The sequence below is a fragment of the Musca domestica genome, unplaced genomic scaffold (genome assembly GCF_030504385.1).
Source record: "Musca domestica strain aabys unplaced genomic scaffold, Musca_domestica.polishedcontigs.V.1.1 60, whole genome shotgun sequence".
Classification (NCBI taxonomy): domain Eukaryota; kingdom Metazoa; phylum Arthropoda; class Insecta; order Diptera; family Muscidae; genus Musca; species Musca domestica.
The window spans coordinates 197,481-215,139 of NW_026712364.1; the positions used below are offsets into that span (position 1 = coordinate 197,481).

General features: G+C 37.3%; 1 protein-coding gene across 1 annotated transcript in view; it reads right to left on the bottom strand.

Annotated features, from left to right (window-relative positions):
- Positions 1 to 17,659, bottom strand: part of LOC101900430 (syndetin) — a 34,013-nt gene that overhangs the window by 3,767 nt on the left and 12,587 nt on the right. The window contains exons 2-9 of the mRNA XM_059129396.1: positions 5,748 to 5,995; positions 5,431 to 5,679; positions 4,919 to 5,236; positions 4,397 to 4,585; positions 4,244 to 4,330; positions 2,368 to 2,949; positions 1,760 to 2,299; positions 1,589 to 1,699 (exon numbers count right to left, since the gene is read on the bottom strand). Coding sequence (XP_058985379.1) covers positions 1,589 to 1,699; positions 1,760 to 2,299; positions 2,368 to 2,949; positions 4,244 to 4,330; positions 4,397 to 4,585; positions 4,919 to 5,236; positions 5,431 to 5,679; positions 5,748 to 5,792 — 2,121 coding nt within the window. The 5' untranslated portion in view covers positions 5,793 to 5,995. The remainder of the gene's footprint in view (positions 1 to 1,588; positions 1,700 to 1,759; positions 2,300 to 2,367; positions 2,950 to 4,243; positions 4,331 to 4,396; positions 4,586 to 4,918; positions 5,237 to 5,430; positions 5,680 to 5,747; positions 5,996 to 17,659) is intronic.

The window sequence follows — 17,659 nt, forward strand, 5'->3', positions numbered from 1 at the left end:
GGAATGGTCCGATCGCTTTCATCATTATAACAAATCTTATGTTGATGGAAATATTGAAATGTACCAAATCTGAATGGAACCGAATGTTAATTTCGTGTTTTATGACCTTCATGAATATTCAAAATTATGACCCTTTGTGGGGGAGGTACCAAAAGCAGTCGACCGATACATCCCATCTTCACACCAGACCTTGGGTTAATAAAAATATTGTGATATGTGTAATTTTAAGACGATCGGACACTTATATCACATTTTATACGAGTTATAATTATTTAAAATTTCGACCCTTTGTCTGGGAGGTACTTGATGGAGTGAAACGATATTGTTCATTTTCGCACCTGGCCTAGCACTGAGGCAAATATTGGCATATGCAAAGTTGGAACAAAATCGGACTATTCTTCCTCTTTGAGTAAATTATTTTCTTTGAAAATTTTGACATTTTGTGTGGGAGGTACCAGAAGAGGGTGGACCGATATTGCCCATCTCTGAACACGATCTAAGTTTGTCAATAATATTACGATGTAGCAAGTTTGGACCAGACAGACATACGGACGGACGGACATTGCTAGATCGACTCAAAATGTCCCTGAAACGGATTTGGTCCAGAGGACTAGGGCACGTTTTGGCCGTATCAAATGATATATACCCTCTGTAGCCATATGTCTTAGAGTATAACAGCGGAGAGAAGTGAGTAAATTCTACGTGAAGGGTGGTTATCTGGTGCTAAGCACTTCTTTAAAAAGACAAGTTGGCCTTCTGAAAGAAGACTTGCTGGGCCATTGCGAAAGATCTTTTGATCTTATAAAAAAAAAGATTTGCTGGGATACCGCGAAAGTCTTTTAAATCTTCTATTAAAAGATTTTCTAATCTTAAATAGGATAATCTTCCGGTTTAGTTGGGAAGTACTATTCTGTTGCAGTTCTCATACTTTTCAATTGTGTTGCACTGGTATTCGCAGACCACACTGTTGCCGCATAGCTAAATTGGATTGTCCACCTTTCTGTGAGTAAACCTGCTGGTCCTCTTTTAAATACATTTATGTTTCTTTACCAAAAGGAGACTTTTAGACTAAAAAAAAAAAACAAGTCTGTTCCTCCATCAGAATCCCATCTGTGCTTCAATTAGAAGATCTAGTTGACTTCCATCGGGCGAGAATCTAGAATTCTATGGAAAGGCATTTCTTCGCCGAAAAGGTCTCCTAGTTTTTTTAGAGCCTGTGGAAAATGTCGCTATTCTTCGTGAAATGCTTCTTATGATAAAATAATCTATTAGAATGTGTTCCTGATTTTCATGAGAGTGTCTAGGAAGTTCTTTCTTGGTTGATATTTTTAGGAAATCCGTGCTAGTCTTCTTTAGGAAGCCTTTGTGATTATATTAGAAGACACATTTTGTCCCCGAGAAGAAAGCCTTCAGTTGTTCTAAGAGTAAGCGTTTATTGTTCTACAAGACCAGCTAGACATACTATTTGAAGTCTAGTCTTTCGGGAGAAGGTCATCCTGTCACCGACAAGAAATCCTTCTAAATTCCTTTATTTATAATCTTGCTCCCCAAAAATATGCTAGAAATGTGTTATTCCTTCCTTGCTTACCAATGATGAAAAATTTAGAGGCCATATCTTAATGTTTGGCACAACTTTTTGACTAACCAACTCCAATTTTTGTTCCAATTTCGGGGCATACAAAGTTTCCATTTGTACGGGCTGAAAATACAAAAATACAATTAATTTTCAAATCATAAAATCATTATAACAAAATCTTACCGAATCTTTAGCAAATATTTCATGTACAGCATAGGCATAGAAATCAATCAGTTCCAGCATACTCGACACAATTTTCGGTGAAATGCAATGTAAAAGTTTACACATTTGCAAATAACGGCCAATACAACGAAAAACATTCAATGTAGTATTATTTACAATCAATTGTTGGCCATTAGCTGCGCCTGGAGAATCATCACAAAAATCTTTACTTTGTAAACTTTTGTGATCATCATCGCTTTCCTCCGCGTCCTCTTCACTGAAATAACAAGAGGCCTCATCAACAACGCCCGACAGAATATCTTCTTCTAACATGGCAACATCAAGGCCACCATCAAAGGGGGAACTTTTCTCACTGAAACGTAAGAAATAACCATAGGAACCATAAATGGAACTGCCACCGTCTTGTGAGTGTACCGAAACCAATTCATCACAATTATTGTTGCTGGTAGGAGAATTGTTAACAGACAATGTATTCGTGGTAACCATTAAGCCTGGTGGGGTTTTATGACGTCTCAAGGAATGGCGTATTGAACGGAATTCCTAGAAATACAAGTAAATATAATTATAATTATTTGTATAAATAATTTGTAATATATTTCCTTCCTTACCGGCAGCTGTAGTATGTTGGCAAAGGAATCCACCACTGTCCACGATTCGTTGTCCAAAAACAGACAAATCTCCTCTAAACAACAAACATGATAGCGTTGAAAAAACTCCTCACTTTGCAGCTGCATTGTTTCAATTAATTTCTCTGAATTTTCACCACAAAATTCCTGACCGACTTTCTTCAGCCTTTGTATAATGCTGAGAACTTGAATGAACTGATCATATTTCAAGGTACGCAATTTGGAACTTTGTAAAAATATACAAATTTTTGTTAGAATATCATTCCATATACGTGATTGTCCTTTTTTGAGTTTTTCCTGAATATAATTGTCAGGCGACTCGGGCATATCCAACGGATAGAGTTTATAGTTTTGATGCCATATAACAATTTGATAATATGATGATAAAATTGTCCAGACGGTTTTGCACAAACTTATCAAACAAGAAATGTATTTGTCCGCCTCAACCTGCTCGCACAGTTGTTCGTAGAGTAACTTGAAATTATCATCAATATTTGGATCATTATAGCCGCGCAGAACGGAGTTTACCGAGGAATGTATGGCCGATATGAAATTTATGTGGAGCTGAAAGTGGAGAGAGAGGGAGCGAATTAATAACAACATTATAAAGGTCCATGATTTTTGTTAAAAAAATACATTATAAAGGGTTTTAAAAGTATGGAAAATTGTAACCCTTTGTTGGTGAGGTACCAGAAGGGGTTCGCAGATATATATCATCTTCAAAACATATCATGTGTTAGATTTGGATGATTATTTCTCTTTCTTGCAGCGTTTTGTTTTTCAAAAATCTTAAATCCAATGTGGGAGAGGTAACAGAAGAAATGTTCCGATCTCTACCGTATTTATAACAGATCTTGTATTGATGGAAATATTGAGATGTGCCAAGTCTGGAATGGAATAGGATGTTAATTTCGCATTTTATGTGCATCATTGATATTCAAAATGTTGACCCTTTCTGGGGGAGGTACCAGAAGGAATAGTCCGATTTGTACCATCTTCATATCAGAACTTGTGTTAGTAGAGATAATGGGATGTGTGAAATATGAAGACATCCACATGTTTATTTCGGATTTTATGATTGTTTTGGTTATTCAAAACTTTGGCACTTTGTGTGGGAGGTCCCAGAATGAATGGTCCGATCTCTACCATATTTATAACAGATCTTGAGTTAATGGAAATATTGAAATTTACCAAGTCTAAATGGGGTCGAATGTTCAGTTCATGTGTTATGAGCTTCATGGATATTCAAAATTTTGACCCTTTGTGGGGGAGGCCCCAGAAGGAGTGGACCGATATATTCCATCTTCACACCAGTCCTTGGGTTAATAAAAATATTACGATGTGTGTAATTTGAAGACAATCGGACACCTGCATCACATTTTATAAGAGTTATAATTATTCAAAATTTCGACCCTTTGTAGGGGAGGAACTTGATGGAGTGGGTCGATATTGTCCATTTTCGCACCTGACCTTGCACTGATCGAAATATTGGGATTTGCAAAGTTGGAGCAAAGTCGGATTATTCTTTCTCTTTCTGTGCAGGAAATTATTTTCTTTGAAAATGTTGACATTTTGTGGAGGAGGTACCAGAAGTAGTGGGCCGATATTGCCCATCTCCGAACTTGATCTAAGTTTGACAATAATATTACGATGTACCAAGTTTGGATCAAATCGGATACTCCCTTTAAGAATTATCGGGCACACGTGCATAGCTAGATCGACTCCAAATGTCCTGAAACGGATTTGGTCCAAAGAGACCTAGGCTATTAGACCGTTATTTCGATGAGGCACGTTTTAGCCGTATATACCCACTCTAGCCATATGGCTAAGGATATAAAAAACACCCATCACAACATACCTGATCCATGGCAATCAGGGATTTATTTAGCAGCTTGTATGCCTCCTGAAGTTTTGAATATTTACGCATATCAAAGTTAAGTATCATCTGCAATATTAAAACAAAATTATTAGAAATTTGATTTGAATTCTATCATTTGAATCTGTTTGTTACCTCATTCAAAACTGTATCCAATTGAAATTCGGTCAGTAGCAGAGTCTCTTGTAGTTTTTTATTCAACGATTGAACGCAATTATATTGCATAAATTCATCGGCGGAATCTTTACAGCTAAGTAACAATGATATTGCTCCGGAATAGTTGCAGTCTGACAAAAGTTTTTGAACTTCGACATCGGTAGATTTCTGTAAAATAAAAAAAGTGGAAAATTAATGTAATATTTTGATTGGTTATTTACATATTCTTAATTGGCAAAGACCCTAGAGACCCTAACGTTAAGGCTCGATTCAAAGGGTTTCAAAAAATCAACATTTCTTCATAATCCAAAAAAACGAAAATTTCGCACGCAATTGTTGTTGATTTTGTTCTCATTCCGCATTCAAATCATGTAACCCACAACAATAAACATGTATTTTAATTGCCAGCGAATTCTAACCTAATATAATGTAATTTGCATAAATCCAATAACCTCCCGAGCAACTCAATGCTGTCATACACAACACAACTCCAACACTTACCAACTTCTTGATGGCCTGCAGTGTATTGAGCAACTCTTTAAGTATCTCGCGTTTACGATAGGAAGCCAATATTTCCAGACTAGTTGTGGTTAAATTTTGTTTGGCATAATTTAAGTACGAACGGGCCTTGCGACATGTCCATAGAGATTCCTCCAATTCCTTTTGGATTTCGTTGATGGCGGTAAATTCAACATTGCAGGCACTTCGCTGTTCCAATATGTTTTGCAATACTTGTTTGGATAATACTTTGTGTTGGGTACGCAGTTGCATCATGGTTGTTTCAATTAGGCCATAATCAACGCCATTTGCCAAGACTTTCTGAAAAAAAAGAAAACAATTAAATGCATTACAACAAAATACACACACACACATAAAAGCCAACACATAATTATTTATATGTTGTTTTATAAACAATGCATTTTCAAACGAGTTTCCAGCATTGCTAGTGCCTACAACTTTCTCCCCCCATCCATCCACCACCCACTCAACCACTTTGTTCTTTCAACACCCACCTGCAATTCATACATGTCTGCATTACTGTCTGGCTGGAAGTAAATGTCTGTTATGCTCTCCAATATTTCTTGATCGGATTTCTGGGAACTACTGGCTTCTGATGAATCGCATTCATCAGCAATTCCACCACCACCATCTTCGCCACTGGCCTTTTTCCTCGAAGAAGTTGCATCGGCGGATTTGTTTTCAGTAACATTTTGTATGAAGTAATCTGAAAAGCCCATGGCTGGTATCATTTGTCGATTTGCCTGGAGGAAATTTAAAGGGAAACCGAAGACATTATGCCGTTCCAATAAAGCACACATTAAGGACTTACCTGTTTGTGCAATAGGTCCATAAATTTTCCCTTAATCCCATCCATTTCCACAAATATAGAGAAAAATAAGAAAAATAACACCAATGCACAGACAAAGAAGCCGAACTATTTTTTCGATGGCGGCGTTGGCTTTTCAAGTATGAGGCAATCAGTGGCGGCACACTCCAATTTTGTCGGCGTTGCTAGTTGTGTGGTCCATTTTACAGCCAATGGTCATCCAAAAGGCTAGACTTCTTCTTTGTCTTTAACTATAAATATATATATATTTTTTGGAATCGGTTATTGGCTACGCCGTCAAGACGAGGTTGGTACGATACCCTAAGTATGCATGTACCATTGCTTTGTATTCGATTACTGGTTATCGATAAACGCGTAAATTCCATTTAACAGTTGTATGTTGTTTTTGCAACAAAATTGAAAAACGTCCCAACGAAACGAATATGAAGGCCACAAAGGAATACCCGATAAAAAATAAACAGAAAGCAAAGACTCCGGGTACTCTGTTGTTTACGAATGAGACATGAGAGAATTGAACATCTTCACTAAAGAGCTCGGAACTAGTTACAAATTAAATTGAATTCGACGGCGGTGCGACATGACAGACGGACGGCGTACTTAGGCAGGTCATCGGCGGCGAGTTGCTGACCGTTTTACCGACTCGAGGGGCATTGCAAGAAGGGAAAGTGTTGCGGGTGGTCCACTTAGAAAAACCTTCTGTCCTCTCTGTAAAATTGTTATTTACAAATGTCAGCTGTCATAGAACAGTTGGTGTTCGTATGGCGTATCTACACCGCCCGTACTAAATATTACTTGATCCCATGTAAGGTGTCGTCCCTGAATGACGACGGGAGAGAGTGAGTTTTACGCCATATCTCAAATTTCCCAAATAACGTCAATGATGGCGGAAGAAAGAGAAATTATATTGTATTAATACCAATATTAAATGCATTATTGGAATTATGTTGCAGTTGGAATATGCGCATATAAAAGCAAAGTCAGCACGAAGAAGCTTTCTTTTTATTTTGTGAACGGTTTCAGTGCGAGCGTAATTTTATGCGTGTTTCCAAAACAATTGTAACAGAATAAAAAAAAAATAAAACAAGCAAACTATTCATAAAGAGTTACATAAAGTTTAAAGGCATGATAGCCAGCGAACACTTCCAAATAAAAAGGATTGTGAAAAGTTCAAGAGCAATACTAAAAATTGGACTGACGTTCGTAGCTGCTTAAAGAAAACCTTAGTATCTGGACGCTGATAATTTCTTAAAGATACGCTCGGCAGCTAGCGATTGTCAGCTGCATCCTGTGGTCACCAAACACCCTGTGTATGCCAACTGTGCCAGTGCCTAAGATCAGCTGCTGAAAAGTGGACTCTATCCGAAATATATTTCAACACTGCAAAATTCATCATATGGTCGTGATTTTATGTCAGTTTTCTCGCTGAGAAAGGAAAACTAATATACCAGTGGCCCAGGAAGAGTTCAGTATAACAGCAAGGTAACAAAGTGTTATAAAACGATAAACATCTTTATACTTTGGAAACTATAGCCGGCCGTTAGGCGCAGAAAATAAACCCAAGTTTGACTTTATTAATTTTTATTTTTTTTGATACTTTTATTATATTTTTTTTGATACTTATTCGAGGAAACAATTTACGTAAATCTTAGTCTAAGTTTTTTTATTTTTTTTACATTTTTGTGTTACTATAGTATTTTTGTTGTGAGTGTTTTTTCTTTATTTTTTTATTTATTGTAAGGGACTATATATCAAGGGCAGGGGTCTTATAAACCGTTTTTTTTTGTCATGAGACGTAGATGGTCTCGGAAATATTATATACTTAATTGAGCTCGATTAGGTAGGCGTCTTAACATAGTCGGTAACCTTCTGGCGAAATTTCAAGCCAGTGAAAAATACCCAATCCCCTTAGTATAGGTCCTGATAGGGAATAAATTTAATTTTTGACAATATAAGAAAGCAAATCTAATAATAAGGTCCTTTCGACTTTGTAATTTTGATATTCAGCTTCCTAATTTTAATGTCCGAATAAAAATGTGAATCGTATTATAAGAATTAAAATGAATATTGTTTGAGAAAAAATTATTGGAAGGATTATGGTCGAGTGGGGTGGTGAATAGAGTAAGGGAGTCAATGGGGTCCACATAATGAAAAATAGGGTTTCGTGGACCATGGTAGGGTGGGCCGAGTGGGGGTTCCGAACAGCAAGGGACCTTAAAATCCTCAAGGAATGTTCTCTGTGTGTTTTGTTTTAGAGTAAATATTTGTATTCGTTCACCCATGAAATAAATGATGTTGGACCCGAAGTTCGTTTGGCGGTTGAGAACCTACCTGAGAGTCTTGAGCAGCCGGAAGGCCAAACCGATACTGTAAGAGCGGTCCTAACAGAATGGCGCCCAAATTAGAAATAAAGACCTAGATTGCCATATTGGTAATTCAAGGAAAAGTAATGTTTATTGTGTGTAATACCCAAACACAAAGCAATAGATCAGCCTAGATTCAATAGTTTCGAAATCTAGTCCTCAGCTAAAGTATCTAACTGGTATTGCAACCAGACCTATGGATTAGATAGGTTCTGATTAAATGTGCAATATTAGTATTAGAATAATATTGGCTAGATTTATAGGAAAGGGTCTAAGTGCAATCTCTAGTTGTGTTTTTGTAACTATGAATGTTGTAATCGACCTGTGATGTTTTGTACTGTTTTTTTTTTATAATTTTGAATAGATCCAAGATAAGATTTTGCTGGCTATAAGAAATCGGCATCCCAGGTGAATAATTCCCGTGAGATAAGTGTCGATGGCCACAACCCATATGATCTTTACTTTCAATAAAAAGAGGGAAGTAATGCAATGGCAGCTAGTCTTAGAAGATTTATTTGTTCATATACATGTATTATAAGTTTATAAGGACATTCTGAGGATTTTTAAACGCTCATTTTTATTGGCTTTAAGCAGTAAAATAATGTGATTTAATTCGTCTGAGGAAAAGATTGGCGATAATAACAATTAGATTTTTTTTAGCCAATGTACTCCCATTTCATCTACCTTACAAACACTACCATAAACCTTCCATAAAAATATATATATATATTAAAAATAATAAGTGAAAGAATATATAAAATTACAATTTTTGATGATAAACTTGTAATTTTATTGACTGGTAAATACCAAATAATTTAAATTAAACTCGATCAAGAATCAAAAAAAAAAAAAAAAAAAAGAGAAATTAAAGACTTTAAGTCTAAGATAAGGTAGTAAAAGTATCAAAGTGCATTTTAACAACTAGTTTTATCTATATAGAAAACGTAGTTTAGGGAATGTATACCAGGTCAAAGACAGCGAATAAAAGAAACTGGCCGTTACATTTTGATGCTAATTCCGATCAAGGTCAAATCGAACCTAAAAAGAAAAAGATGAATGAATTAGAAACTGGAAACATGGAAAATACAGGGCAATTTAGGGACTTATCTTCCACCATTATAAATCGTCCTGGTCATGGGAACATAGATAATAACCCTCAAACTGCACCAACTGGGATAGAAAATGAGGGTGACAATTTTCTTACACCGGGGACTAGAAGAGTTCAGTCTAGAGATGTGAACCTGGAAGAAAGAGTCAAAGACATTGTGAGCAATGAGGTGAAAGATTTAAGGAAAACAATAGACATTTTGGTCAAGACAGTTCAAAATATGACGTCAAATACCACTAATATAACTCCAAGGACAGTAAATTTTGATGGACATGTTGGGAATGGGAACATTCCCCAGAGTGATCTTCCGGCTGTTTCGAATGCCATGGCTAGTAGGGAGCGAATACAATCGGGAACTTCATCTTCAAGTGGGTATTACTTCCCACCTGTACCGATGAAAGACCATTTGCGCATCCGAGTCGACAAGTTTGGCATCAACTTTGATGGAAACCCGCTAAAATTAACGGTGGAAGAATTCATATTCCGCCTAGAATGTCTCAAAGAACAGTATGACATTCCATGGGACGAAATTCTACGGGATTTTAGGTTGCTTGTATCTGGACCTGCTCTTGAGTGGTTCTGGCAATTGCAGAAGATGAGGAAATTCACTCAATGGGTTCGTCTAAAGGACGCTTTATTGTCCCAGTATCGGGCTACTAAATCGCCTTTTGAGGCCATGAAAGATTTGGTAGAGAGAAAGCAAATGGCGAACGAACCTATTGATACCTACTTTCATGCGATGGGACAGCTCCGATCTCGATTACCGCTTCCGATCACTGATGAAGACATGATCAAAATTATTAAAAGTAATGTTAGGGAAAACATAAAAATGGTTATATACCCGATGAGCATTTCCACAGTGGAATTATTACGAGTGGAATGCAAAGATGCTGAAAAGAATTTTCCCAAAAGAGATACAAGACAAATGGCACCGATTCCGCGACAGATTAGGCAAGTCAATGAAGTCACATATGATGATTATGAATATGAGGAACCGAATCCTCAAATAGAGGTACCTGATACTGTCTCTGCTATTCGGATGGCACAACAGCACAACAAGGTGTATGTTTGCTGGAATTGTCAGGAATCAGGGCACACATTCGTGGATTGTCCATCCACAGCAAGGTCGTTGTTTTGCTATCGATGTGGTAAGCAAAACACGATAACTCCCAAATGTCCAAATTGTCAAAAGGGAAACTACCGGAGGGGCGTGGAAACTACGGGGGAGACACGTCCGGCAGGAAACCCCGAGAAGTGAATGAGACTCAGGACGAATCGCTGAAACAATCTGAAATAAAAGAAGGGCATACATTTACGAGAAGTGAATCGTGGGCAAAACAGAGACATTATGTTCCACTAGAAGTGAGACAAACAAATTATGAGTTAGTTAGACGGAGAATATTTGGCCAAGATGTTGGAAAGAAAAATATTCCTAAACGCATACTTAAAATAAGGCAGAAGGCCATAGAGAAAAGAAGAGTTAAAAGAGCTGTGGTTGAAACCATAACCCGTGCCGAAACGAGTTTCAAAGACCCCAGACCTTTTGCTAAAATTTATATAAAGGGGAAAGTCCTCGAAGGATTGTTAGATACCGGAGCGTCCATAAGCCTCCTGGGAAAAGGGTGTAGGGAACTACTGGAGGAACTTTCAATCGAAATGAAACCAGTTTTTACCAATATTAGGACTGCGAGTGGCAGGAGACATCGTATAATTGGTAAAATTGAAATAAATGTTGAATTCGATGGTAGCATTAACAACATGGAGTTATATTTATGCCCCGATCTAGATCTAAATCTATACTTAGGTATTGATTTCTGGCATAAATTTAATCTTGCTCCAGGAATCATACCAGTTGAAGAAATTAATATTGAAAAGGTTTTTGAAGAATATAGAGAAACGGGAACGGAACATCGACTAAAACCACATCAGCTTACAGAACAACAAAAACTTAAATTGAATCAGGCAATTGAAGAATTTGATACGTTTGAGAAAATGGGATTGGGTAGAACCAAGCTTGAAAAGCATGTTATCAAGCTGGTAGAGGGAGCAGTGCCATTTAAAGATAGGCATTACCCAATGTCCCCTGCAGTGCAGCAAATCACATATGAGGAAATAGATAAAATGCTGAAACTAAATGTAATCGAAGAGAGTGAAAGCCCGTGGTGTAACCGAACCACGGTGGTAAGAAAACCCGGGAAAAATAGGTTTTGCCTCGACGCGAGAAAGTTGAACAAATTAACTGAAAAAGACGCGTATCCCCTACAAAATATAGATGGCATACTTAGCCGCATTGATGAGACGTACTATATTAGTAGCGTGGATCTCAAATTTGCATTCTGGCAAATAGAGTTAGAGGAGGAGAGTAAGAAATATACCGCGTTTACTGTTCCCGGGCGACCTTTATACCAATTTCGGGTAATGCCCTTTGGGCTATGCAACGCTGCCCAACGTCTGTGTCGCCTGATGGATAAGGTCGTACCAAACCGATTAAAGGAAAATGTGTTCATTTATTTGGACGATTTACTACTAATCTCGAGCGATTTTGAGCAACACATGGAATTATTGAAAGAAGTTGCACAGTGTCTCAAAGCAGCAAATTTAACGATTGGTCTTAAAAAGTCTCAATTTTGTTTCAGGGAATTGAAGTATCTGGGTTATATAATTGGGGATGGTATGTTAAAAACAGATCCGGATAAAGTGGAAGCCATTATGAAAATAGCAGTACCGAAAAATATAAGAGAAGTTAGAAGTTTTTTAGGCACTGCAGGGTGGTATCGCCGCTTTATAAAGGATTTCGCCACGATATCTGCCCCTTTAACGGACACCCTTAAGAAATCTAAGAAATTCATCATGACTGAAGAAGCAATAAAGGCATTTGAAAGCCTTAAAAGGTCATTGACACGGGCCCCGGTGTTACGTCATGCTGATTTCCGAAAACGATTCTTCATACAGTGTGATGCTTCGGAATACGGTATCGGAGCGGTACTATTTCAACTTAATGATCAGGAAGACGAACACCCTATTGCTTTTTATTCACAAAAGCTAAATTCCAGCCGAAAAAAAACTACAGTGTTACGGAGAAAGAATGCCTGGCGGCTGTTATGGCAATAAAGAAGTTCCGTCCATATGTGGAATTAATGGACTTTACTGTCATAACAGATCATGCCAGTCTCCAATGGCTAATGAACTTAAAGGATTTAAGTGGTCGTCTCGCCCGTTGGTCGTTACAGTTGCAGGCATACCGTTTCGACATCGTACACCGAAAAGGAAAAGATAATTTAGTGGCAGATACTTTATCCAGACTTCCCTGGATAGAAGAGATCGACATAGAGCAGATATTTGAAGTTAATACCAATGAATTCGACAGTGAAGAATACAGGGATCTGAAAAATGTTATTGAAAATAATCAGAATAGACTTCCAGACTTAAAAGTCGAAGATAACCTAGTGCTGAAGCGGCTAAGACAGGAGAATTGTGAGTTTTTGGGCGAATACGAGTGGAGGATATGGGTTCCAGAACATTTGACTCATCATCTGATCCAAAAGGCCCATGATTCTCCAACATCCGCTCATGGTGGTACACGCAAGACATTGAGCCGTTTAAGGCAACAATTTTATTGGCCTAATATGACGTCGCAGGTTCGTCAATATGTCGGGAAATGCATAACATGCAAAGAAACCAAAAGTGTCAATTATAATACAAAGACTACGTTAGGAAACGAAGTCAAAACAGAAAGACCCTTTCAGAAAATTTATATTGACTTTTTGGGCAAATACCCACGTTCCAAGTGTGGAAACGCATATATTTTTATCGTTGTGGATCATTTTTCTAAATTTGTGTGTTTGAAGGCTATGAGAGAGGCCACCGCCAGTAACGTAATCCGATTTTTAGTGGAGGAAATTTTTAGAAAATTTGGGGTACCTGAGACTGTCCACAGTGACAACGGGGCCCAATTTAACTCTAAACAATTCAAAGACATGATAAAAGTTTACCAAATTAATCACCTTCAAACTGCCCCATATTCACCACAGTCGAACGCCTCAGAACGGGTTAATCAATCCGTTCTGGCGGCCATTAGAGCTTATCTAGAAAATGATCATAGAGACTGGGATCTCTATCTGTCGGAAATCGAGTGCGCTCTCCGAACCTCGGTACATGCCGCGACGGGCGTATCACCATTTTTTGCCCTATTCGGGTACCATATGTACACTAAAGGTTCGGACTACAAGTTAGCAACAAAGTTAAAATCCCTCACTGAACATGAAATTCTTCATTTGGACAGGAACGACCGACTTATGCTTATAAGAGATAAAATAAAGCAAAATATGCACAAAGCCTATGAAGCCAGTGCCCAAAGGTATAATCCAAGAGCTAGACTAACCAAGTTCGCCCCAGGTCAGGAGGTTTATCGCCGCAATTACTTGCTAAGCGACTTCCAAAAGAATTTTAATGCAAAATTTGCTAGAAAGTTTAGGAAATGTAGGATAGTGAAACCTGTTGGGAATAATATGTATGAGCTCGAAGACCTTCAAGGTAAATCTTTAGGCGTGGCTCATGCTAAGGACATTAAAATGTGATGACATGACTGTGATATGCCTTTTTAAAAATGGGGGGAGGCTGTAATAGCTTTATACTTATGTGCAATATAGGATAAGTAGGTGTCTTGTGAACGTCCTATATACGTATAAGAAAGTTAATAAAAACAAAATACTTAAAGCGAATAAAAACATGAAACTTACCCCCTCAACGATTTGAATCGGTTCTATCAAACAAAAAAACAGCCATTGCCATTATCCAAAACCAGGGGATGAACTCGTGGAAATCTGAGGAAAGTAAGCAAAAAGTAAACGTTCTTAGAAATAACTTAAAAGGGGCCAACACTTCCCTAATAATGCCCGGCTTTCAGGGTGTGGGAGTTCCCCACGTTGAGTCGATTGGGGAAATATATATAAAAAATCTTAACTGGACGCTCCGCACACCGTCTATCCCTTCGCCAGCTCGGCATAACCGGAGTTTTGTTGCGGGTGGTCCACTTAGAAAAACCTTCTGTCCTCTCTGTAAAATTGTTATTTACAAATGTCAGCTGTCATAGAACAGTTGGTGTTCGTATGGCGTATCTACACCGCCCGTACTAAATATTACTTGATCCCATGTAAGGTGTCGTCCCTGAATGACGACGGGAGAGAGTGAGTTTTACGCCATATCTCAAATTTCCCAAATAACGTCAATGATGGCGGAAGAAAGAGAAATTATATTGTATTAATACCAATATTAAATGCATTATTGGAATTATGTTGCAGTTGGAATATGCGCATATAAAAGCAAAGTCAGCACGAAGAAGCTTTCTTTTTATTTTGTGAACGGTTTCAGTGCGAGCGTAATTTTATGCGTGTTTCCAAAACAATTGTAACAGAATAAAAAAAAAATAAAACAAGCAAACTATTCATAAAGAGTTACATAAAGTTTAAAGGCATGATAGCCAGCGAACACTTCCAAATAAAAAGGATTGTGAAAAGTTCAAGAGCAATACTAAAAATTGGACTGACGTTCGTAGCTGCTTAAAGAAAACCTTAGTATCTGGACGCTGATAATTTCTTAAAGATACGCTCGGCAGCTAGCGATTGTCAGCTGCATCCTGTGGTCACCAAACACCCTGTGTATGCCAACTGTGCCAGTGCCTAAGATCAGCTGCTGAAAAGTGGACTCTATCCGAAATATATTTCAACACTGCAAAATTCATCATATGGTCGTGATTTTATGTCAGTTTTCTCGCTGAGAAAGGAAAACTAATATACCAGTGGCCCAGGAAGAGTTCAGTATAACAGCAAGGTAACAAAGTGTTATAAAACGATAAACATCTTTATACTTTGGAAACTATAGCCGGCCGTTAGGCGCAGAAAATAAACCCAAGTTTGACTTTATTAATTTTTATTTTTTTTGATACTTTTATTATATTTTTTTTGATACTTATTCGAGGAAACAATTTACGTAAATCTTAGTCTAAGTTTTTTTATTTTTTTTACATTTTTGTGTTACTATAGTATTTTTGTTGTGAGTGTTTTTTCTTTATTTTTTTATTTATTGTAAGGGACTATATATCAAGGGCAGGGGTCTTATAAACCGTTTTTTTTTGTCATGAGACGTAGATGGTCTCGGAAATATTATATACTTAATTGAGCTCGATTAGGTAGGCGTCTTAACATAGTCGGTAACCTTCTGGCGAAATTTCAAGCCAGTGAAAAATACCCAATCCCCTTAGTATAGGTCCTGATAGGGAATAAATTTAATTTTTGACAATATAAGAAAGCAAATCTAATAATAAGGTCCTTTCGACTTTGTAATTTTGATATTCAGCTTCCTAATTTTAATGTCCGAATAAAAATGTGAATCGTATTATAAGAATTAAAATGAATATTGTTTGAGAAAAAATTATTGGAAGGATTATGGTCGAGTGGGGTGGTGAATAGAGTAAGGGAGTCAATGGGGTCCACATAATGAAAAATAGGGTTTCGTGGACCATGGTAGGGTGGGCCAAGTGGGGGTTCCGAACAGCAAGGGACCTTAAAATCCTCAAGGAATGTTCTCTGTGTGTTTTGTTTTAGAGTAAATATTTGTATTCGTTCACCCATGAAATAAATGATGTTGGACCCGAAGTTCGTTTGGCGGTTGAGAACCTACCTGAGAGTCTTGAGCAGCCGGAAGGCCAAACCGATACTGTAAGAGCGGTCCTAACAAAAGTACGAAATTCCGGATCACACAATGGCAAAGCAAAGAAAACTTTATGAATAAGAAGAGGCAATGCATAAGTTTACGAATGCGAAGAGGCAGAGGGCACAAAAAACAGCTGATAGTTGCTTGAGAAGTGAAACCCAACGACACAGTTGTCAAAGAGAAAAATATAGAGAGAATGAAAAATGATGGAGAGACCAAAGGGTGGTGTGGCCACACGATGAATTTTCTGCCAGCATTTCAATTCTGAACAAATTTCTCGGTTCTTTTGCAATACATTTTATAAAAAATAAATATGTAAAATTTTTAATAGAACAAAAAAGTGCAGAAGTTGAATTGTGGTAACGTTTTTTAGGCATCGAACCATTTCACAATTCACCCAAATCAGTGAAAATGCTGTATACCGTGAATAAAATGGAAAGGAACGTTTGTGCGAACCTTTGAATATTTTGTTATAATGCTGAAGATTAAGAATGAGATGTCCCCACATGACTTGCAGAGAGACTTTGTGTCATAAATTCAGTTCGAGAAACCGAATATGTTTAAAAAACAAAACAGTCTATATATGACAATTGACGAGAATTTTCGTTAAATATCAAAATTATAAGGGTGAGAATACATAAAACGCTTTTTTGACTGGGTTTAGTCATTGGGTAGCTTCTTCGGAAAAGAACAAAGGAGCTTAGGCCCAAAATTGAACTAAGTCAACCTAAAGATGAGGGTACATAACAAGCTTAGCATTATGGCTAGGCATATTAATGTCAAATTATAAAGGGAAACGAAGGCAGAATTTACGTGTGACATCCCTTCATGATATGTCACAAAATAGGTCATGCGAAGACTTTAAGCTGTTTATGTACTCTCACCTTAAAATTACTTTGTTCCGCTACGAAAAAGCCAGCCGACGACCTAAGGCAGTCAAAAAAGCGTTTTATGTATTCTCACCTAAAGCCTTTAAGAGGTAAAACAGGTTTAGAACCTACTAAAATACGCATAACTTTGAGGCTATGCTCGCTTACTGACAGAATCATTCAAAATAATACCCAACAAATGGTTCACATTTATTTGATATAGCGAAATATGAAATAAATGCCTTAATTTTCTTTCCATAGTGTGATCCAGAACTGCAAGAATGTAAAAGTGTTTTCTAGTACAACTTTTTTCCCTTTATTCTTTGGTTCCAGTACCTGCGAGAATATACTAGTTTTGCATTTTTCTTCGATATCATAAAAAAAAATCTGTTATCATAGTAAAATATTTTATATCCTTGCAGTTCTGGACCAGACCATATGATATCGAAAAAAAATCGCAAGACTAGTTCATTCTTGCAGCAAATGTTCCAGAGCCTTCAAAAATGTAACGAGTAAAAAATCAGCTAAGTTCGACAACATTCGGAAGGAACTTGAAAAATTAAAAAAAATCCGTCATTTTTCTTAGGCTGTAGTAGCGATTCCGAACTTCAAATGAGAAATTCGAAACTATTCCGGTGAATAATTTCGCTAATATCATCAAAATACCGAATGTCGCGAGGTACGGTTATATGGGAGATATTCGATATCGTACATTGGGTATTTTGATGATTTTAGCCACATTTTCAACGCCATAGACATAGATTTGTCTATATAGGTCCACAATATCGGCGACTTATGATATTCGGTGTTTTTAAGATTCTAACATAATTTTTATTGGATTTTGTT